This window comes from Elaeis guineensis, chromosome 4 (genome assembly GCF_000442705.2).
Source record: "Elaeis guineensis isolate ETL-2024a chromosome 4, EG11, whole genome shotgun sequence".
Classification (NCBI taxonomy): domain Eukaryota; kingdom Viridiplantae; phylum Streptophyta; class Magnoliopsida; order Arecales; family Arecaceae; genus Elaeis; species Elaeis guineensis.
In genome coordinates this window covers 10,429,838-10,452,439 of record NC_025996.2, presented here as the reverse complement: position 1 = coordinate 10,452,439, position 22,602 = coordinate 10,429,838, and the positions used below count along the sequence as shown (strand labels likewise).

General features: G+C 34.9%; 3 protein-coding genes and 1 pseudogene across 5 annotated transcripts in view; 3 read left to right on the top strand and 1 right to left on the bottom strand.

Moving 5' to 3' along the window:
- LOC140857121 (replication factor C subunit 3-like) overlaps positions 1–1,562 on the top strand; it is a 6,053-nt gene extending 4,491 nt beyond the window's left edge. Inside the window, exons 7-11 of one of the 2 annotated variants that reach the window (XM_073255516.1) lie at positions 249–344; positions 834–903; positions 988–1,068; positions 1,161–1,284; positions 1,399–1,562. In XM_073255516.1, coding sequence (XP_073111617.1) covers positions 249–344; positions 834–903; positions 988–1,068; positions 1,161–1,284; positions 1,399–1,472 — 445 coding nt within the window. In that variant the 3' untranslated portion in view covers positions 1,473–1,562. Of the gene's footprint in view, positions 1–248; positions 345–773; positions 904–987; positions 1,069–1,160; positions 1,285–1,398 lie in introns of those variants that run through there. The other variant, XM_073255517.1, reaches the window with a different exon arrangement.
- A 6,785-nt stretch (positions 1,563–8,347) lies between these two features.
- On the top strand, positions 8,348–12,148 carry LOC105043909 (uncharacterized; annotated as a pseudogene).
- LOC105036177 (reticulon-like protein B12) lies at positions 11,802–15,745 on the bottom strand. Of its 2 annotated transcripts, none has more exons than XM_073255515.1 (3): positions 15,317–15,743; positions 14,660–14,840; positions 11,802–11,968 (listed from the first exon to the last, which is right to left on the bottom strand). In XM_073255515.1, the coding sequence occupies exons 1-3, from the start codon at positions 15,381–15,383 to the stop codon at positions 11,908–11,910; spliced, it is 309 nt and encodes a 102-aa protein (XP_073111616.1). In that variant the 5' UTR covers positions 15,384–15,743; the 3' UTR covers positions 11,802–11,907. The 2 variants fall into 2 exon arrangements, with proteins under 2 accessions (XP_073111616.1, XP_073111615.1); XM_073255514.1 differs by having other exon boundaries at positions 11,902–12,036; positions 15,317–15,745.
- Positions 15,746–16,737: 992 nt separating this feature from the next.
- LOC105037514 (replication factor C subunit 3) lies at positions 16,738–20,908 on the top strand (the record flags this gene model as incomplete). The annotated part of the gene is given in 6 exon segments (XM_073255513.1): positions 16,738–17,957; positions 19,685–19,795; positions 19,884–19,916; positions 20,105–20,273; positions 20,489–20,667; positions 20,772–20,908. Coding segments are annotated over 6 exon segments (1,355 nt in total), but the record flags the coding sequence as incomplete, so codon positions are not given.
- Positions 20,909–22,602: the final 1,694 nt, after the last annotated feature.

Below are 22,602 nucleotides of genomic sequence, written 5' to 3'. Positions count from 1 at the left end.
AGTTTTCAAGGAACAAGGTTTATCCATAACCAATATATAACGCACAGCTTCACACGGTAGGATGTTCAATTCATTTTAACAAAATTATGTGCGAAGTTTGAATGTTTATTGGGCTTCTGTTTAGCTCCAGGGATGTTTATCCCTTCATGAAGTAGCATGCTTGTTATCTTCAGGGATTTTAATCTGTTGTATTGCGACAAGAAGCTGACTTGTCACCTAAACTTTGGCATGGTTTACTTGAACTGCAGCTATTCATTCAAAGAAAATCAGGACATCTTAACTGGATGGGAAGAAGATATTGCTAAGATAGCCAAGAATATTGTTGAAGAGCAAAGCCCAAAGCAGTAAGTATTATTTGAGAAAATTGGTTGGAAAGAATGACGTGATCTTCTTCATTGTATTTCCTTGAATATATTCTTTCATAGAATACACATCCCATAATTTCTGGGACAGCTAGAAATATATACAAATTCAAGAATAAAATTGTAAAGAAAATATGAAAAAAAAAATTCATGAATTAGAGAGCACAAGTATTCAAATGGATCCGAATGATTAGAAAGAGATGAGAGTGCACGTGCTTGGCTAGGTTGCTTAATAAAGATATGGGAAAGAATTCCCATAGTTTTAGAAAACACGAGTATGGAAATAGATCCAATAATTGTGGAGAGAGATGCTTGACCGGTTTGCCTAATATTATTCTGGTGTTTTATGCATTGATCAATATTTCTATGCTCCATTGCTTGCGATATCATCAGTAGCTACATTATGAACAGAGACAGCCATGGCCTCCTTAGTGAGAGAAAGGGATATTGATGGTGCTCTTTGGTACACAGATTGTACATCATCCGTGGGAAGCTCAAGAATCTAATTGAGCATGACGTATCACCAGATTTTATTTTCAGTGTAAGTTCTCTTTACCCAAATCCTACATGATACCCCAATCAGAGATGCCTGTGATCCAGCAGTTGCTGGTATTGTTAAAAACAGACTCTGAAAGAAGAACTGAAGAAGCATCTGGACGCCCAATGTCAAGCCAAACTTGATGCCTTGTATCAAGATTTTAACAATGTGAGCCACTTCCTGGATTTCTCAACCGTGATAATTATTCTATGTTTTTTGTAGACTAATTTAATGACAAACAATTTACTGATGCTATGCAGTGGGATAATGGGCTAATTCTGAAGGCTGCCAAATCTCCTTCTATTGGACGTGATAAATTTGAGGAGTCTGGCAGCAAGTTAAATGATCCAAAGAAGAATGTTCGTCGTTTCATGCGCATTGAAGGTAAGTATGTTAAAATATGCTAAGAGTCTCTATTAGTCGGTCTCAAGCCCTTTTGCCCTCTTATGCGCTCATGTGAATGTTTGTAAATGGATTGAATGTGTTCCTTTTTAACAGAATTTGCTGCAAAGTTTATGAGCTTCTACAAGTCTGCTGCCACCAAGAACAATGGAGGGCCAAATTCATTCTAAAATATTTGCACTTTAATGGTGGTGTTTTGTATTTGACGGTATACATATGTTGTAACTTGCAAGGACAAAGGAGATTTTTTTTTTTTTTTTTTTAAAAAGCAAAAACAAAAGGGATCATCAACTAAAGCACACCTCGTGCACTGCAATCGCAGTTCTGATATGTACCTCAATTGGGTATTTAGTGTCTGTACCAAAAGAAATTGGGTATTTGGTGATTCAAGGTGTCTCGGTTTGCTATATCTTGATACTCTTTTTTTAAGTTGGAATATATATCTAGATACTCATTGTTGACCGTTGGTGCCAAGATCTAGCCTAACAATGATGATCTTGCCATGGATCAGGAGAAGTGGAGGGCGATGTTCGATCCATGATGGTGGAAGATGATCTATTTTAGAGAGTCCTGGATCTGCACACAAAAAAAAAAAAAAAAAAAGTTTGTTAGATTGGCTCTAATCAGATCCTACAATACTTAAATCAAGTCGGGTTTTACCACATCAATCATTGAGTCGTAACTAGTATAGATTCCAAAGCACTTCAATCTCTTTCTTCTAACTGTCTATATCAATTTAGATGCGGAAAAAGCGCAATCTAAAGGGTTGATGCCGTAAAAGAAAGGGAATCATTCGAAAGATACAATCAGATTCCTATCTACACATGCACGTGCATCTAAAACACCACACAAGTACTCATCGTTGGATTTATTAAATCAACCCAATATAAATTCAACCATCGGAATATAAAAATAAAATATGCAAAAATTTAGAAAGAAGATGAAGCGGTCCACAGCATAGTCCTCATGTGATTGGCCGCATAATTAGTTGCCTTCTAGTCCACGGCATTGTTGGCTTTTCTATAAATATACATATCACTTGATATAAAGTTAAAATCGTTCTTATTCTCCAAACGTCCTGTGGGAAAGCATGGACAACTAGTCTTGGTAATGTGTGATCACAAAAGCTTGCCCATCTACTGTCGTCTTTCTTTCGTGAAACAGCAAAAATTGTGAAAGGAACCGAGACTCTTGCAATGTCTTCCCTACCGAAATTTAAAATAGAGCCCCCGGGCACCCGCTCTTACAAGTGGGTCAGAGGTGGTTTGAGCCGGATCTTATTAGTTCAGTTGTATTCTCTACACTGAAGAATGATTGATCTTCTTCCGTGATATCAACCGTTGGATCATATCTTACACAACTTTCAAAGCCCTCAAATCTCTCCCTTCCATCGATCAGCATAAATCAGGAAGCAACCATTATGTTTTGAAAATTGTGCAAAGCCCAATCCGAAAAGAAGATCGCTCATTGTAATTACTCAGGAATCTTATTCTGGATTCCTGAGTAACCACTCGAATACTTAAATTTATTTGAAATTGCATGCTATGTTTCCCTCCATGATAGATGAGTTGGTTATACGTACGCCATATCATTGACTTTTATAGCTTTCGGAGTGTATCAGTGTAATTATCAGGTGAAGTGATTTAAGATTTCTGTGATTTATCACAAATCTTCTAATATCAGAAAACGTTCATCATAGTTCGCGAAGAGAATTGTTATCGGCTGTTCTCCTCTCTCTCTCAATATTCCTTGGTCAAGCTTGGACACAGGCGGTGATAACCCTTCCCCGTCGCGTGGGTTTTGATGGTGTTGGCCTAGATTCCAATCCGCGCCGGTGCTCTGGGGGCTTAGGTGCAGCAATATCTGCGCCACGTGGAAGCTAGCAGAAAGTGGCAGGTGCAGTACAAAAGGTTTAAGTTATAAGACGGGTGTTTCCAAATAGCACTTGGTGAGCCTAGTTCCACTATTTAAGCTGTTTAGTCTTTGCTGACATGAATTGAGCTCCTTGCAGTAATTGTAGCCCTGGTAAATGCCAATGAGACTAGACTTCGACATTCTTCTTATCAATCTCCAATGGACATCCTATTTTGAGAAAGATGGGAAACTCCGTCAATTCATCTCATGAGAATTGGAATGAAAGGAGCACAAAGATAACAGTCAGACAAAGCACTCATTCATACCAGATTTTTTTTTTTTGGTAAGAACTCATGCATGATAGATTAAAAGATAGACAGATGAAGCAACAGAAATCCATTCCACACAATAGGGCTTGGCTTCGGGAATGATATCGGCCACAAATTCAGAAGATCCTCTACAAATTCTGTGATTGCTTTCCTTCCAAACAAGCCATCATATAGCAAGCATGATCAAGTCTCAAAACATTTCTGAATTTTTATAGCAACAGCAGCTCTCCTCCAATCAGTCCACACTTGTTGCAGAGATGTAGCCCTCAAGTTAAAATCCAATTACGGAGCAAGAAAATAAATGATAAGCAGACTCTTTAGCGGCATTGCATAAAAAATAGGTTCTGAAGAAGACCAATTCCTATTAACAAGGTTATCAGCGGCGAGTAATTTGTCCCTAGTCACTAACCATCTCATATCTTTCATGAAGGTAATCAACCTGCCGAGGATAAGCCTTTGATTATAGTTTCTAGGAGGTAGCCGTATGGTTTAATTTTTGTTTCTTCTGCAAAGAGTTATTTGGCTGTATGTTCTCTCTTTTGTTTTTGTGTTTTCTTCGAGTTTGCTCCCCGTCATATACTCCAGATAAAAATAAAAAGAAAAAAAGAAAGAGTGCAGGCTTCTGAAACACATAAAATATCTCTACAGCCAAAACGCACCCGTATGTCCGCCGCTCCGGCAACAAGGGAATGTATAAATAAAATAATCAAATCTCCATTACCAGACCAAGGTCCCATGATCTAGTGATCAGGACATTGGACTTTGAATCCAATAGCCGAGGCGTTAAGAAAAAAAAAAATATTATAATATTTGTAATATATTAGTATTATTTTATTATGTATATTAATATAATATTAGTATAAGTATTTATATTAATATATTATTATATTAATATAAATATAATATATTATTAATAACATTAATATTTATATTAATATATATTTATACTAACATCTATTAATAGCTATTATATCAGAATATTAATCTTATTTAATTATATATTAATAAATAAATTATTATGATCGGATATTATATTATATTATATAAATATTATATAATAATTATATAATATTTATATAAAAATTTTGTGCTCATGCCGGTCCCACTCTCCAACTCTCTCTTCTTTCTTCTTCTTTGCCACGGTCCCCTCAACTCCATCCCTCCTATGTGCCATCTCCCTATTTCTGTAGCTTCTCTCAATATTTTTTTCTTTCCTATCATTTTCTCTCCGAGCTCCTCCACCTTTCGAAATGACAGTTAAAAATTTTAATATATATTTATATATTATTTTTTATAAAATTAAAATAATTTTAATTTTTTAAATATTTATGATATTACAAATTTTTTGTTTCGTGATCATATTTAATTTGATGATTAAAAATAAATTAAAAATTAAAAATTAAAATATTTTTTTGAGGCATCGTAGCAAGACCTTTACATGAAGTTTGGATATGGTAAGGATGTTATAGCTTTTTTACATGGTTTTCCCACCAAACAGATCGCAAAGCGATCCAAAGGCCGTCATTTCTCCGCGGCACAGCTCCGAAACCTCCACCCGTCCGACGCAGGATAGCAGAAGTAGGCTTTCGTAGAACTCGTAGGGGGATGAAGGGGTCTCTGTCTCTGGCTCCGGAGAATTCCTCCCGAGTCAACTCGTTTTCTTCCACATTAATATTAGCTTGAACATTTTCATCATCATTCTCATCTTCATCATCATCATTACTGCTACTGTCCTCATCCATCCAACTGTCTTCATCTTCATTTTCATCTGACTCAAAATCCAAACTATCAGAATTTATTCCACCGACTACCCAATCATCATTTCCTATATGAGTGTCGTCTCCCGCACTTGCCATTACTTGTACCAAAGGAGAAGTCACCATAGCAGAAGACACAGGAGAAGTCACCACAGCACTTGGAATAATTGGACAGCTAGGACCGGCAGTAGTGGAATGTTGTTCTGCAAAACCGGCCTCATTAAAATGGAAGAAAATTGAAATTATCATTCAAATTACTATCCTCATTAAAAAATTTAATAAATTAAAAAAAAAATAATTAAACAAATTATGAAAATAATTTAAAAAAATTTTAAGAAAAGAAAAAGAATAAAAAAACGTCGAAGGGAACGGCGTTTTCTCCTTTCCTCCCTTCTTCTCTCCTTCTCCCTCTTCTCCTTTCTCCCTCTTCTCCCTTCTCCGGCGTCTCTCCTACAGCACCGCGGTGAGCTGCCTCCTCTCTCTCTCTTCCTCTCTCTCCCTCTTTTTAAAAAAATTTAAAAATAAAAATTATCAAAAAAAAAGTCAACGGGTCGACTCACAGAGTGTGGCAGCCAAAAATTTTGCGTGCCGTTAAACTTTTTTAGCCATGAGTCGATTCATGGGGTCAACAGAAAAATATAAATCTATTTTTCTTAGAAAATACGCTTCCAAAAATATTGAAATTGCCTCTAATAGATTACACATCTTTTGTTCTTGCTTTTGAGACTTCAGAATCATATCTGATAAAATTATGATTTTTTTTCTTCATTTTTTAACTTTTTAATGTATTTATTTTTTGATCAAAATTTAATTCAAATTAAAATTTTTTAAGTCACATTTATAAAATACTCGAAAAAATAAATTGTAATTAATTTAATTATTACATTTTATTCTTTTATGAAATATTTTTTTTTATAATTTTTATAATTTTTATTTTTATTTTTATTTTTCTTCCACTTTTATTTTTTTGACATTCTATTACGTATTTTTTTTCTTTATTTAAAATATTTTTTAAATATTAATGTTTAAATTAATTTAGTTATTTAAAATATTATTTTTAATTTCAATTATAATTTTAATTCTTATTTCTTAAAATTAAAAATTACAAACTTTGTTCTTCAATTACAATTAGAATTTCTATTTTTTTTCAATTCTTTATCTTTTTATGAAATTTTTTTAGGCGATTTTTATATTTTATTTAGAAAATTTTTTAATTAAATTAATTTTAATTTGAGAAATTAATTTTAAAAAATATTTCTATTTCACTTAATCTTTAAAATTTTATTTTTTAAAATTTTAAATTTATAATTCTTATTTTTTCTGACTTTTTACAAATTTTAACTTCTTAACTTTTTAACTTTTCATCATTTCTTAACTTATTAATGTATTTTTTTTATCAAAATTTAATTCAAATTTAATTTTTTTAAGTCACATTTATAAAATACCCTAAAAATGAAATTATATTTAATTTAATTTAATTTTATTCTTTAGCATTCTATTACGTATTCTTTTCTTTTAATTAAAAAAATATTATTTTTTCTAAAGTTCAGTTTATAATTTTTTTTTTCCATATTTTTTCTCATTTTTTAACTTTACACTGTATTTTTTTATCAAAATTTAATTCAAATTAAAATTTTAATTTTCCTCCCATTTTTTTTTCTTCATTTAAATTATTTTTTTAAATAATAATGTTTAATTTAATTTAATTATTTAAAATATTATTTTTAATTTCAATTACAATTTTAATTCTTATTTCTTAAAATTAAAAATTATAAACTTTGTTCTTCAATTACAATTATAATTTCTATTTTTTTTCAATTCTTTATCTTTTTATGAAATTTTTTTAGGCTATTTTTAAATTTTATTTGAAAAATATTTCAATTAATTTAATTTTAATTTTACAAAATATATTTAAAATTTTTTTATTTCAATTAAACTTTATAATTTTTTTTAAACATTTTAATTTATAATTCTTATTTTTGGTGACTTCTTAAAAATTTTCACTTTCTAACTTTTCTTCGTTTCTTTAACTTTTTAATGTATTTCTTTTTTTATCAAAATTTAATTCAAATTTAATTTTTTTAAGTCACATTGATAAAATACCCTAACAAAAAAATTATAATTAATTTAATTTAATTTTATTCTTTTATGATATATTTTTTCAAATCTTTATATTTTAAATTTTAATCAAAATTAAAATTTTAATTTATTTACTAATTTCAAATTTTAAAAAACAAAATTTTCCAATTTTCCATTCAAAATGGTGTTTTATATTTAAATTAATTTAGTTATTTAAAATATAATTTTTAATTTCATTTATAATTATAATTTTTATTTCTTAAATTTAAAAATTATAAACTTTGTTCTTCAATTACAATTATAATTTCTATTTTTTTTAATTCTTTATGTTTTTATAAAATTTTTTAACCATTTTTTTAAAAAATTTTTTAATTTTTTTAAAATAAATTATTTTTAATTTCTGAAAGTAATTTGAAATAATATTTTTATTTCAATTAATCTTTAAAATTTTATTTCTTTTTAATTTTCAATTAAAATTCTTTTTCTTTGATTACTTCAAATTTTTTTAAAAAAAATTTTTAAGACAAATATTTCGAATAATATTTTTCAATTAAATTTCAAATTTTTATTTCTTTCATAATTCTTTCTCCTTTTTTTATTTCCTATGATAATTTCTTTTTTTTTCTTAAGATATTTTTTGACATCTTTTAAAAAAAATTTGAAATAAAAAATCTAAATTAATTTTTTTAATGAATTACAAATTAAAATCTTTATATTTTAAATTTCAATCCAAATTTAAATTTTAATTTATTAACTAATTTCAAATTTTAAAAAACAAAATTTTCTATTTTCCCACGATTTTTTTCTTTTTTTTTTGGGTGGGAAAATTGAGAAACGCCATTCAAAATGGCGTTTTTAAAGACGCCATTCAACAAAGCGTTTCTTCGTGACGTGGAAGGGGAAAAAATGCCATTCAAAATGACGTTTTCCCCATTTGCATTAGTTTGATAAATAAATTTTATTTTAGTATATTTTGATAAATTTTTTTTTTTTTTGCATTATTTGGGAAAAGAGCTCTCGAAATCATCAACCGCCTTGACCGCCAAATACGCGACAGGCGCCATGCCTTGTGCCTTCTCTCTCTGCCCCCCAAAAACCCTACTCCCATGGCGAAACACCGTCCCTTCCTCCGCTCCTCCACCGAGCCCTCCATCCCCTCCTCCTCCGCCGCCGCCACCCTCCAGGCCCCCAAGCCATCCTCCACGACACTCTCCTCCGCCCTGACCAAGGAGCGCCTCCGGGACCACGCCTGAGGCACCTCCTGGAGCACCACCCGCAGCTCCGCCGCCAACAAGGTCCTCGCCCTCAGCCCCGGCCGCTCCTCCTCCTTTTCCTCCTTCTTTCTCCACAAGATCCACCTGTGGAGCACCTCCTGCTTGTGCCGCAGTGGAATCCACTACCGCGGACTTCGCCCTTCCGCCGCCTCCGCGCCGGCCCCGCCGAAGACCTTGCCGCCCTATCCCCGCCGCGAGCCCTGGGATCCCGGACTGTCGTCGGGACGCGAAGATTGGATGCCGAGGAGGAGTTCCAGCCCTCCTCCCGTGGTCTACCCAGTGGAGAAGCCTTTGAGGGAGAGTGAACCGGTCCCGGCCCGGCCGGCGCCGGCTATTACTATGATGCCCCGGCCGATTCCAGCCGCCGATGATGCGATCGGCACCGTTGGATCAAGGAAGGATCGGGAATCGACGGTTGTAATCAGCGCCTCGTCGCTGAAGGAGGACGGGTTCGTTTGGGCGCAAAAGTACCGGCCGAAAGCTTTGAAGGAGTTCATCTGCAACGGGGACCGGGCCGAGGAGCTCCTCCAGATGGTAAGCTTGACATTTTGTTAAATTCTTAATGCAGGGAATTCTCCTAATAATATAAAAATTAACATAAATCACCTTCATCACCATGATTATTTTCACATGAGCACGTTAATTCTTGGTTAATTATGGAAACGCCATAGTTTATACGTGAAAACATCCGATTCTATTCCGACCTCGATAAATGGTTAAAATAAGTCTGAGCTAAAATGCCCGTCGGAGATGTCAAGTGGTTGTAGCATGGGGAGCTTTGAGAAAGACCTTTACTATAAGTAATCATAAGGTTGGGGAAATGTATAAGTCTTTTACGATATGGAATGATTGCATACACATAAGATAAATGGATCAAATATTAATGCTCAGGTGCATTACGATATGGAATGATTGCTTGCACATGCTAGGAGGCTCTAGTAAACTTAAAGTTTGCAGAAGAGGGGTGATTCATGGTTAAAATGCATTCTGATATAGTCGTGAAATTATAGATCCCTAAGTGAAATTAAAATATATGGTGTGCATTCAGAGACTGCTGCACATCTCTTCATCAGATGCCCATTTTACTCCAGCTGTTTGGTTACCTATTTTATCATGTCTCTGTATTCAGGGTTTGCCTTATAATTTTGACATCTTATGGTGATCATAGAGGAGAAGGAATGTACAATCTACCACAAGCAAAGGATGGGATAAAGTATTCGTGGCTCTAATGTGGCATATTTGGTATGAAAGGAATTCCAGGATCTTTTATAAGCAAAAGTCTTCAGCTTCTTCTATTCTTCATAAAACCCTTCAATCATTTTCAATGTCGCATAACTTATGTTCGGCTAAATCATATTAAAGTCACAAGCCCGTTTTTATCAGATTGTCTTCCCTTCTTAGTTTCTTATTTTATGTTTCCTTTTCCCATATTCTCTCGTAAAACAGCATTGTAATTTTTTAATACTTTTATAATAAAATGGGGGAAGTTTCTTACTTCCTCCACTTTCCGTTCAAAAAAAAGAAATATCAGTTCCTAGCATTTGTTCAAATGCTATGTAATGGTTTGACTTCACTTAATTTATAACATTCTGTTCTGTTGTTGAATAAAAGAAACTGCAGTCTTGATGAAAATTGAGAGATAGTAGGGACAAAGTTGATGGCTATGGTTAGAGATATGATTGAAAATCGAGTCTTTGATCTTCCTAGTATCTTGTGAATACATGTCATAAGGTTCTCCTTTCTAACAACATAAGTGTAACTTTTGATCATCCAAGTAGAAGACGGTCAAGTGTATAACCTCAAAAACAACTTCAAAAACTGTTTAGCTTAATCTAATATAATTTATTTGCTAAAACTTGAGCTGAATGTCTATTATTCGTCAATGAAATTTTCTAAGATTAATCTCCCAATTTTCACCAAACAATTTTCCATCTTTAAGACTTTGAAAGAACATGAGTCAGTTGGACTATATACAATCTCAGTGGTTAAATTAGTATCTGACAATAATCTTGCGCTATATATTGTGCATGCATGTGCTCCTGTGACTTAGTTCTTCCTTTACTGTAATTTGGTCTGCACCCTGTTTGTTTTCCTTGTTTCTCTCCTTCTTTTTTTTTTTTTTTTTCCTGCTTCTTTTTCTTGATAGTTAGGTTTTTAGTTAAATGAAACATAGGTATTTATCTTATGAATTCAGATAGCTAAATCTGTTATGTTTATCTTTTCTGTTTTGGACTTCTTAGGTGGCTAAGCAGCAATGCAGTCATTTTATATTTGAAGGTCCTCCGGGAGTGGGGAAGAAAGCTATGGTTTTGGCATATTTAAGAGATGCCTTTGGCCCTGAGAAGTCGAAGGTACTTATTTATTACTGATACAATAATCATGTAAAATTTCATTACTCTACTATAGTTCCTCATGGCTCATGGCATCTCGCAATTCTTCTTTGCAGAAAATAAGGAGTTGAAGAAAATTGAGCTGAAGGTATGCTTTTGTATTATTACTTAACACCTTTTCATGATTAGAGCTCATTTGCCGATTGTAAAAGGTTTTCAAATGCATTGGCTCGAATGTTTATTCATAATTCAAAGGGGGAAATCATGAACTAGTGAACTTTGAGAAATGAAGTCTTCAGTGAAATAAGTTACTGCTGATATATGCTTCAGGGCGAATTTGTCTCCAGCATTGACATAAATGTGAGGATATCTTCTCAACATGTTGAGGTAAATCTGTCTGATTTGCATGGGTATGAGAAGCATGTTCTAGGACCTTTTATAAATGACCCCCGTACACCATCAGGCAAAGCTGTACATTGTGATCATACTAATTGCAGAGGTACTTGGTATTTCCGGTATTATTTAACTTCCAGTACATGGTAATTATGTTCATTCTATATGTGAAATTGAGCTCAATAAAATAAAGAGTTAAACATTTTCTTGAGGTTGATATATGAATAAGGTTTGTGCCCATTGGTCTCTCTTGTCCAAGTTTTCTTATGAAATATATATCTTTTTTTTTTTTTTTGTATTTTTTCTTGCAGCGATTGTTATCCATGAGGCTGACAAGCTATCAACAGATGCTCAACATTAGCTTCTTTGGCTCATGGAGAAATACAAAGGCTGTAACAAGGTCTTCTTCTTCTGCTCTGATGCCTCAAAGCTTCAAATCATCAGGCATCTTTGCAAGATTGTAAAACTTGCGCCACCTTCAGATAGTGAGGTGATCTACTGCATCTATTTTCTTTTGGAAACATACAGGTCATATTCGAAACTTTGATGTTTGGGATTTGAGTTCACTCTATTTTATTGAAACTCATCTTCAGATTGTTGAAGTTTTGAAGTTCATCGCCAAGCAAGAATGCATAGATTTACCCCATAACCTGGCAAAGAGAATTGCGGAGAACTCAGAACATAATCTTCGACAGGCAATTCGTTCATTTGAAGCATCCTGGAAGTAAAAGTAAGCAGGCAGTTTATGTGTACTCATGATGATGAATCAACATAAACTTCTCTATTATTTGTCTGTTTCAGATATCTTGAATATATCTTCTTCTGAAACAGATGCAAGTAATTCTTTACTGCAAGTCTTCCGATCTCTTTCTCAAAGCATTAAAAGGGTCACGAATGGAAAAAAATTTGACAGTAGACAAGTTAAACATCAGCAATGGTTTGATTTCAAATATGTGCTTGTCATCAAGTAGCTGAATCTCATGAATTTTAGGACCCCAAAGAATGTTTTAATATAGAATCAGCATAATAGAGAGAAAATGCAAAATGCTCCTTTTTTATTCATTTTTCAGATTAAAATAAAAATATTGAAGAGGTTCAAATTATATTGATCATTTTTAACCTTTGAAAAAAAGGAAGGGAAGGAAAAAACAAAAAGAGAGTAAAAAACCTAATACCTACTTTAGCATCTCTTTTTCTTCTTCACTTGAATGTCTTCATGTTGAAAGATTATTTTAGCCATGCCAGTTTTCAAGAAAAATGGTTTATCCATAACGAATATAAAATGCACAGCTTCACATGGTAGGATGTTCAATTCATTGTAACAAAATTATTTGCAAAGTCTGAATGTTTATTGGGTTTCTGTTTAGCTTCAGGGATGTTTATCCTTTCATGAAATAGCATACTCATTAAAAGAAATTTAATTTTTTGTGACGAAATTTTTTTGTCGTTAAAGATAAAATTTTCATCACTAAAAGTATTAGCGACGAAAATTTTCATCACTAAAAGTTTGTAGAGAAAGTTTCGTAACAAAAGGTCTTAGTGATGAAAAAATTTTATTTCGTCGTCAAAAATAGGCAACCAGACGACGGAACAGTTTGCAATATTAGCGATGAAAAATTTTTGTCACAAGAACTTAAAATTTTATCGCTAAAATTACGATGAAAAATATTTTCGTCGTAAAAAATCAGTTGTTACTCATTTAAATTTTTTATTATTTTTTAAATTTTAGCGATGAAAAATAGAATTTTGTCGCAAAAATTAACGATGAAAAAAATTTCGTCGCTAATTATCGTGACTAAATAAAAAATTTTCTCACCATTTTTGCGATGAAAAAAATTGTCATAAAATTTGTGACGAAAAAAAAATTTGTCATAATTTTTATGATGAAAAAAAAATTGTCGCAAATTTTGCGACGAAAAAAAATTGTTGCAATTTTTGTGATGAAAAAAAATTTTATCACAATTTTTGCGATGAAAAAAATTTCATCGTAATTTTTGCGACGAAAAATAATTTCATTGTAATTTTTTGCGATGAAAAAAAAAATTTCGTCACAATTTTTGCGATGAAAAAAGAATTTCGTTGCAATTTTTGCGACGAAAAAAGATTTCATCGCTAAAAAAATATAAAAAAATTTGTGACGAAAAAAATATTTTTAGCGATGAAATTTATTTTCGTCGCAATTTTAGCGACGAAATAAAAAAATTTCGTCGTAATATATAGTAAAAATTTGATTTTTTTGTGATCATCAAAATTTTTTAATTATTTTTTACGATAAAATTAATATTTCGTTGCTAAATTAAATTATAGATAAAATAAATTATTTTTTTTATTTTTATCAAAAAAATATCTATTTAAATATAAATTTTCAGATCAAATATATTTTACATAAAAATATATTAACACAATAAAAATATTTAAATTCGAAATAGTAATTTCAAATAGCAATAAGTTTCATAGCCATCGTTGTCATATACAAAAATATAAATTTATACATCATTTAAAATTTAAAAAAATTATAAACTATATATTATCAGAGTCGTTGGCCTCGTTCCCTCCTTCAGGCGTTGATCTTTGGTCTGATATGTATCGCGATGGCGTTGATCTCTGATCCGATATATATCGCGATGGTTGTGCAGAGACGGCATCATGCAACTGGAGAGGTGTTAATTCGGAAGCATCGATATCGAGCCGTCGCATCGTAACTACTATTCTCTCGAGCGTCTGACTATGATTCATCCAATAAGTAATTTGATCCTGCATCATGCTCATCGATGTCCTAACTGCTTCTGGCACCGATGCATCATCAGACCAGTCGGACGACGAACTATGATATTTTTTTGATCGTATGCTATGCTCAAATCTTAACTGTCGTTCGAGATGCTCAGATCTTAACTATTGTCTGAGAACGACATTCAGAATCTCATCTATCATCGAACAAACCTGCTGTGATCCAGCATCGCTGTCAGATCCAATCTTTCTCGTCGCCTGCTCTCTCAATTATAACATTTTTTTCTTTACAATAAATCAAATAAGATCATAAATTTATTTTAAAATTTTAAAAATATTTAAAATATAAAATAATGATACTTACATGATACTGTCTCATCAGAAGTAACGATTAATAGTTTGTGATGATAAAATATCCTGAGCATTTTCACTATAGCGTAACATAGGACATAAACTAAATTGATCCTTTATGCAGCATATTAAATATATTTTGACCGAATGCCAAAGACTGATAACACCCATATACCTATAACTAATAATTATTAAAATGCTAACAAGCTGCGTTGGATCAAAACAAAGATTCATTATAAGTGCTCCATGAAACTCTCAATTACCTGTTAAGAATTGCAGCTGCCCTTGCCCACGTAAAAAGAATGGAAATCAGAAGCAGCAGAACGTTAAAAACAAAGGACAGCAGAGTATAACCAGATCTTTCAAAGACCAACCAAGCAGCCAGCAATCCAAGCAGTATCCCTACCGTTACATCTCTTCTCCTCCATAGCACCACATCTGCAACTGTTAGACATTCTAGCATAAATGCTCAATCCAATAACCAAAATATATAAACACCACTATCAGAGGGCAAATTCATATAGTAGTTTCGTTCATAAATGTGGATTGCTATCCTTGGCAATTTCAAACAACAATAAATCTAAAGTAAATAAAAGTAGAGAAAAGGCATTTGTAGCTTGGAATGCAAAAAATGCGGAGATCGCATGCTGATAAAGACACTCAAAACTCTGGAGAATCCAAGAGATCAAAACAATGATCATATTGTGCTAGAAGAAAACATTAATCAGCAGAACCGCTTCCATTAACCAATTAGACTCGAATTCGTACAAGCGAAAACGCTTTAGTTCAGAGGACGGACAAAAAACAACCTAATTCCAAACTCGAAGCCATCAGTAAGACCAGAAACTGAACCGATCAAAACAAGTAATCTAAGGACGCTTTCAAGAGAGCTTTGCATTTTTAGTTCCGATTTCACTTACTGGTTCCTCCTCCAAGGATCTGATGCACGGATCTCTGCCTCCCAAACAATCTACCAGAGGATCCCATGAACCCGATCGTGAGCCAGGATCTGGAGCTCGGCGGTGGAGAATCGATGACAAGCGGCTTGCCGTTCCGTCTCCTGCTTGGTCTGCGCGGCGCGGGGTGACGCCCGGCGCCGAGCTCGACCGGGGAGGGAGGAACACGACCGGCGGCGACGGCGTGAGAGAGCGAGAGAGAGACGGGCGTGAGGAACACGACCGGCGACGGCCGGCACGGTGGTGGCCTGGGAGGACGGCGACCGGGGAGGGAGGACGTCCGCCGGCGTTGAGCTCGACCGGGGAGGGAGCAAGGTGTCGGCGGCGTGGGGAAAGAGAGAGAACAGTTCTCGCGTATTGGGGTAAAATTCTACCCTAAGATAATATGTTTTTTTTCAAACTAAACAGTCTTTGACGGTGAAATAATTTTATCATTAAAAATATAAAATTTTATCATAAAAAATTATATTTTTTATAATAAATTTTTTTATCATAAATAATTAATTTTTTTAATAAAAATTTTATTTTATTATAAATAATTAATTTTTAATAATAAATTTTTTTATCTGCAATGATAATTTTTTTTGCAACGAAGTAAATGATTAATTTTTAATGATAAAATATTTATTTTATCATAAATAATTTTATTTTTAATTATAAAAAATATATTTTATCATATATAATTTTATTTTTGATGGTTAACGCAGCGAGCAACTTGAGCTCAGTTCAAGTAAAACCCATCCCACGCCTCCCTCTTAAGGCTCGTTCTTTTGTGGGTAAATATCATGAGAAAGTTGGTCAACTTTCCTATTGACCAACTTACCCATGTTCTCACAGATTTCAAGATAGATAAATTATTTTCCATGGGTGGCATTTACTCATGAAATAAGAGAAAAATTTTATCCATTCAGGAGATGGCTAAATGATTTTCTCATCAACCGATAAAGTGATCTCTTAATTTTATTCCTAAAATATCCTTTTTCTCGTTTCCGATACCTCTATCGTTAATGCCTAATAACTCAGACTAATAAATTATATCTTTATTAGAAGTTGATAATTTTATTATGTTAGGATAATTTGGTATAGACTAAAAGCTTAATTTGGTATAAAAAAAATTACTTAGTTTGGTACAAAAAAAATTAAGCTTTATAAATAAATCATCAAATTTGATCCAAGAAGCATAAAGGGTATTATGGAAAATATGGATAAAGTTTAACAACTTACCCGAGAAAGTAATAATGCAAAAGAACATGGATAATAAATTTCAAAGTCACTTTTTTACGTATAAAAAAATATAGATAAGTTATTTTTCTATCTAAATGTTACTTGAGAAATATTTATCCATAAAAATATAGTTTCATAAGTAAATCTTTTACCTACAAGAGAACGGCCCTTAGTTCTAACCCAACCATGTGTGCTTCAACTCTTTGTTTGCAATTTGCTCTTTGTTATTTGGTCAGTTTCGACCGGTGACCAGGTTGATCGAGTTCAGGGGGCCCCCTTGGACCAAATCGTGTTGATTTTTTATTGATCGGGACCGGGTTATGTCTTTCGCGCCAAAGAATGACTAACCTTCCTTCGCACGAAATCACCGTTGGATCACCAACCGAACAGCTCGCAAAACGATCCAAAGGCCGTCATTCCTCCGCGGCACAGACCCGAAAGCTGCACCCGCCCCACGCAGGATACCAGAAGTGGGCTTCCGTACGGAAAATGTAGACGTCTCTGTCTCCGGCTCCGAAGAAATCCTTCCGAGTCAACTCGTTTTCCTTGCTGTTGTCGTCGCCACCTAGAAATCATCAGCCACCTCGACCGCCAAGTACCCGACAGGCGTCATGCCTCGTGCCTTCTCTCTCTGCACCCCAAAAGCCCGACCCCCATGGCGAGCCCCAGCCCCCTCCTCCGCTCCTCCACCGAGCCCTCCATCCCCTCCTCCTCCGCCTCCGCCACCGCCCACCAGGCCCCCAAGCGATCCTTCACGACCCTCTCCTCCGCCCTGACCAAGGAGCGCCTCCGCGACCGCACCTGCTGCACCTCCTGGAACACCACCCGGGCCAACAAGGGCCTCGGCCCCCGCCCCGGCCACGAGAGCTTTGCCTTCTCCTCCCGCTCCTCCTCCTTTTCCTTCTTCTTTCTCCACAAGATCCACCAGTGGAGCACCTCCTGGTTGTGCTGCAGCGGAATCCACTACTCCGGACTCCGCCCTTCCACCGCCGCCGCACCGGCCCCGCCAAAGACCTCGCCGCCCTATGCCCGCCGCGAGCCCTGGGATCTCGGATTGTCGTCGCGAAGCGAAGATTGCACGCCGAGAAGGAGTTCCAGCCCTCCTCCCGCGGTCTACCCAGTGGAGAAGCCTTTGAGGGAGAGTGAACCGGTACCGGTCCCGGCCCGGCTGGCGCCGGCTGTTGCTATGATCCCCTGGCCGATCCCGGCCGCCGACGATGCAATCGGCACCGTTGGATCAAGGAAGGATCGGGAATCGACGGTTGTAATCAGCGCCTCGTCGCCGAAGGAGGACGGGTTCGTTTGGGCGCAAAAGTACCGGCCGAAAGCTTTGAAGGAGTTCATGTGCAACAGGGACCGGGCCGAGGAGCTCCTCCGGATGGTAAGCTTAACATTTTGTTAAATTCTTAATACAGGGAATTCTCCTAATAATATAAAAATTAACATAAATCACCTTCATCACCATCATTATTTTCACATGAGCACCTTAATTCTTGGTTAATTATGGAAAAGTCATAGATTATACGTGAAAACATCCGATCCTATGCCGACCTCGATAAATAGTTAAAATAAGTCTTGGTTAAAATGCCGTTGGAGATGTCATGTGATTGCAGCATGGGGAGCTTGGAGAAAGACCTTTACTATAAGTAATCATAAGGTTGGGGAAATGTATAAGTCTTTTACGATATGGAATGATTGCATGCACATAAGATAAATGGATCAAATATTAATGCTCAAGTGCATTGCGATATGCAATGATTGCTTGTGCATGCTAGGAGGCTCTAGTAAACTTAAAATTTGCAGAAGGTTAGATCATTAATTGAAATTAAAATATATGGTCTGCATTCAGAGACTGCTTCACATCTCTTCATCAGATGCCCATTTACTCAACCTGTTTGGTTGCCTATTTTATCATGTCTCTATATTGAGGGTTTGCCCTATAATTTTGAGATTTTATGGCCGTCATAGAGGAGAAGGAATGTGCAATCTACCATAAGGAAAGGATGGGATCAACTATTCATGGCTTGAATGTGGCATATTAGCTATGAAAGGAATTCCAGGATCTTTCATAAGCGAAAGTCTTCAGCTAGTTCTATTCTTCATAAAACCCTGCAATCATTTTCAATGTGGCATAACTTATGTTCGGCTAAATCATCTTAAAGTCACAAGCCCCTGTCTATCCGATTGTCTTCCATTCCTTAATTTCTCATTTTATGTTTCCTTTTCCCAGATTTTCTTATAAAACAGCATTGTAATTTTTTAATACTTTTATAATAAAATGGGGGAAGTTTCTTACTTCCCCCACTTTCCGTTCAAGAAAAAGAAATATCGGTTCCTAGCAATTGCTCAAAATCTATGTAATGATTTGACTTCACTTAATTTATAGCAGTCTGTTTTGCTGTTGAATAAAAGAAAATGCAGTCTTGATGAAAATTGACTTTCCCTGACATAGTAGGGACAAAGTTGATGGCGTTGGTTATAGATATGATTGCAAATCAAGTCTTTGATCTTCCTAGTATATGGTGAATAAATGTCATAAGGTTCTTCTCTCTTGGTTGAAACGATAAAGCACCCTGACAACATAAGTGTAACTTTTAATCATCAAAGTAGAAGATGATCAAGTGTATAAGCTCAAAAACAACTTCAAAAACTGTTTAGCTTAATCTAATATAATTTATTTGCTAAAGCTTGAGCTGAATGCCTATCATTTGTCAATGAAATTTTCTAGGATTAGTCTCCCAAGTTTTACCAAACAACTTGCCATCTTCAAGACTTCGAGAGAACATGAATCAGTTGGATTATATATAATCTCAGTGGTTAAATTAGTATCTGACAACAATATTGCACTATATATTGTGCATGCATGTGTTCTTGTCACTTAGTTCTTCCTTTACCGTAATTTGGTCTCCACCCTGTTTGTTTTCCTTGTTGCTCTCCTTTTTTTTCCCCTTCTTTTTCTTGATAGTTTGGTTTTTAGTTAAATGAAACATAGGTATTTATCTTATGAATTCAGATAGCTAAATCTTTGTACATCATTTGCTGTCTTTTTTCTTTTAATGTTTTCCTTAGCCATCTGTTATGTTTATCTTTTCTGTTTGGACTTCTTAGGTGGCTAAGGAGCCATGCAGTCATTTTATATTTGAAGGTCCTCCAGGAGTGGGGAAGAAAACTATGGTTTTGGCATATTTAAGAGATGCCTTTGGACCTGAGAAGTTGAAGGTACTTATTTATTACTGATACAATAATCATGTAAAATTTCATTACTCTACTATAGTTCCTTATGGCATCTCACAACTCTTCTTTGCAGACATATAATGAGTTGAAGAAAATTGAGCTGAAGGTATTTCTCTTTTTTCTTATTACTTAACACCTTTTCATGATTAGAGCTCATTTGCCGATTGTAAAAGGTTTTCAAATGCATTGGCTTGAATGTTTATTATTCATAATTCAAAGGGGGAAAGCATAAACTAAAGAACTTTGAGAAATGAACTCTTCAGTGAAATAATTAACTGCTGATATATGCTTCAGGGTGAATTCTTCTCCAGCATTGACATAAATGTGAGCATATCTTCTCAACATGTTGAGGTAAATCTGTCTGATTTGCATGGGTATGAGAAGCATGTTCTAGCGTCTTTTATAAATGACCCCCGTACACCATCACGCAAAGCTGTACATTGTGATCGTACTAATTGCAGAGGTACTTTGTATATCGGTATTATTTAACTTCCAGTACATGGTAATTATGTGCATTCTATATGTGAAATTGAGCTCAACAAAATAAAGAGTTAAACATTTGCTTGAGTTTGATGTATTATGGATAAGGTTTGTGCCTGTAGGTCTCTCTTGTCTAAGTTTTCTTATGAAACATATATCTTTTCTTTATATATATATATGTATGTTTTTTTCTTGCAGCGATTGTTATCCATGCGGCTGACAAGCTATCAACAGATGCTCAACATTATCTTCTTTGGCTCATGGAGAAATACAAAGGTTGTAACAAGATCTTCTTCTTCTGCTCTGATGCCTCAAAGCTTCAAATCATCAGGCATCTTTGCAAGATTGTAAAACTTCTGCCAGCTTCAGATAGTGAGGTGATCTACTGTATCTATTTTCTTTTAGAAACATACAGGTCATATTCACGAGCTTTGATGTTTGGGATTTGAGTTCAGTATATTTTATTGAAGCTCATCTTCAGATTGTTGAAGTTTTGGAGTTCATCGCTAAGCAAGAATGCATAGATTTACCCCATGACCTGGCAAAGAGAATCGCAGAGAACTCAAAGCATAATCTTCGACAAGCAATTCGTTCATTTGAAGCATCCTGGAAGTCAAAGTAAGCAGGCAGTTTATGTTCATCAAAAACTTCTCTATTATTTGTCTGTTTCAGATATCTTGAATATATCTTCTTCTGAAACAGATGCAAGTAATTCTTTACTGCAAGTCTTCCGATCAGTTCCTCAAAGCATTAAAAGGGTCATGAACGTAAAGAAATTTGACAGTAGACAAGTTAAACATGAGCAATGGTTTGATTTCAAACATGTGCTGTCATCAAGTAGCTGAATCTCATGAATTTTAAGCCCCCAAAAAATGTTTTAATATTGAATCAGCATAATGGAGAGAAGATGTAAAATGCTCATTTTTTATTCATTTTTCAGATTAAAAGAAAAACATTGAAGAGGTTCAAATTATATTGATCATTTTTAACCTTTGATAAAAGAAAGGGAAGGAAAAAATGGGAAGAGAGTGTAAAACCTAATGCCTACTTTAGCATCTCTTTGTCTTCTCCTGTGATAACCCAGCCAGCCCAAACGAAAAAAAAAAAAAAAAAAAACAGATAACAGGGGAGAAGACTCCCGAAGGGAGTCTTCTTCCTCCTCTCGTCGGCTCCCAATCAGAGTCGGAGATGAGTTCCCTCCGGCTCTATTTAAGGAGGAGAACCCTCCTCTCTCCTCTCATCGAGAAATCCTGGGGCAAAACGGCGGCAATCGCCGGAAATTCCTCACGGAGACCCGTCGCTGTGCCGTCCAATTTCTCGCCGGAAAAGCTTCGCCGGCGACGGAGGTAAGCCTCCTCCTCTTCCTCTCTTCTCCCCCTTCCTTCCCGTGCCGATGTGCACGCTCGCCGGCGATCGGAGTCGCCGGATTTTGTTGCTGAAGAATCTTCTTTTTGCCATTTTTCCGTTGCCGGTGGTCACCGTCGACCACCGGTTTGGCCGCCCCTTGCCGTCGGAACGTCTCCTCTCCTGCCGATGGTCGTCCCACGCCGGCTGCGCCGCCGGCCGGCCACCCAAAGAGGGGACCGTGAGGTCCCCTGTTTCAGCCCAAAACAAGTCCACGGGAGAAGAAGAAAAGAAGAAGAAGAAGAAGAAGAAGAAGAAGAAAAAGAAAAAGAAAAGAAGAAGGAAAAGAAAAGAAAAAGAAGAAAAAGAAAAGAAAAAGAAAAAAGGAAAAGGAAAAAAAAAAGAAAAAGAAAGAAGAAAAATAAAATAATAATAATATAATAATAATAAATAGGATTTTCTCTCCTCTCTCTTCCATGAAGAAAAAGAAAAAAAAAAGAAGAAAAAGAAAAGAAAAAAAGAAAAGAAAAGAAAAGAAAAATTATTAAATTAATTAATAAATAATGATATAAATAATAAAATATGAGAAAGAGAGTTTCTCTCTCTTCCCTCTCTCTCTTCAGCCTGAACTAGTATTTTCTCTCTCTAGAATCCTCTCTCTAGATTATTTCTCTCTCCTAAGATTTTTAGAATTTTGAGAAGTATGATGATGAATTTAAATGATTCTCGTAATGGATTTTTGATCTGTGATCGTCGGACGATACACCGACATCCACTTTGATCAGATCAGGTATTTTTAGATTTTATTTCTCATGATCTTATTGAATTATTCACATGATAATTTTAGCATGATTTGATCTGATCGATCAGAATTTGTTGAATCATATTGTCCGAAGAATTCAAGATGAGTTTTCTCTCTCTAAAATTTTCTCTCTCTAGAATTTTCTCTCTCTAAAATATTCTCTCTC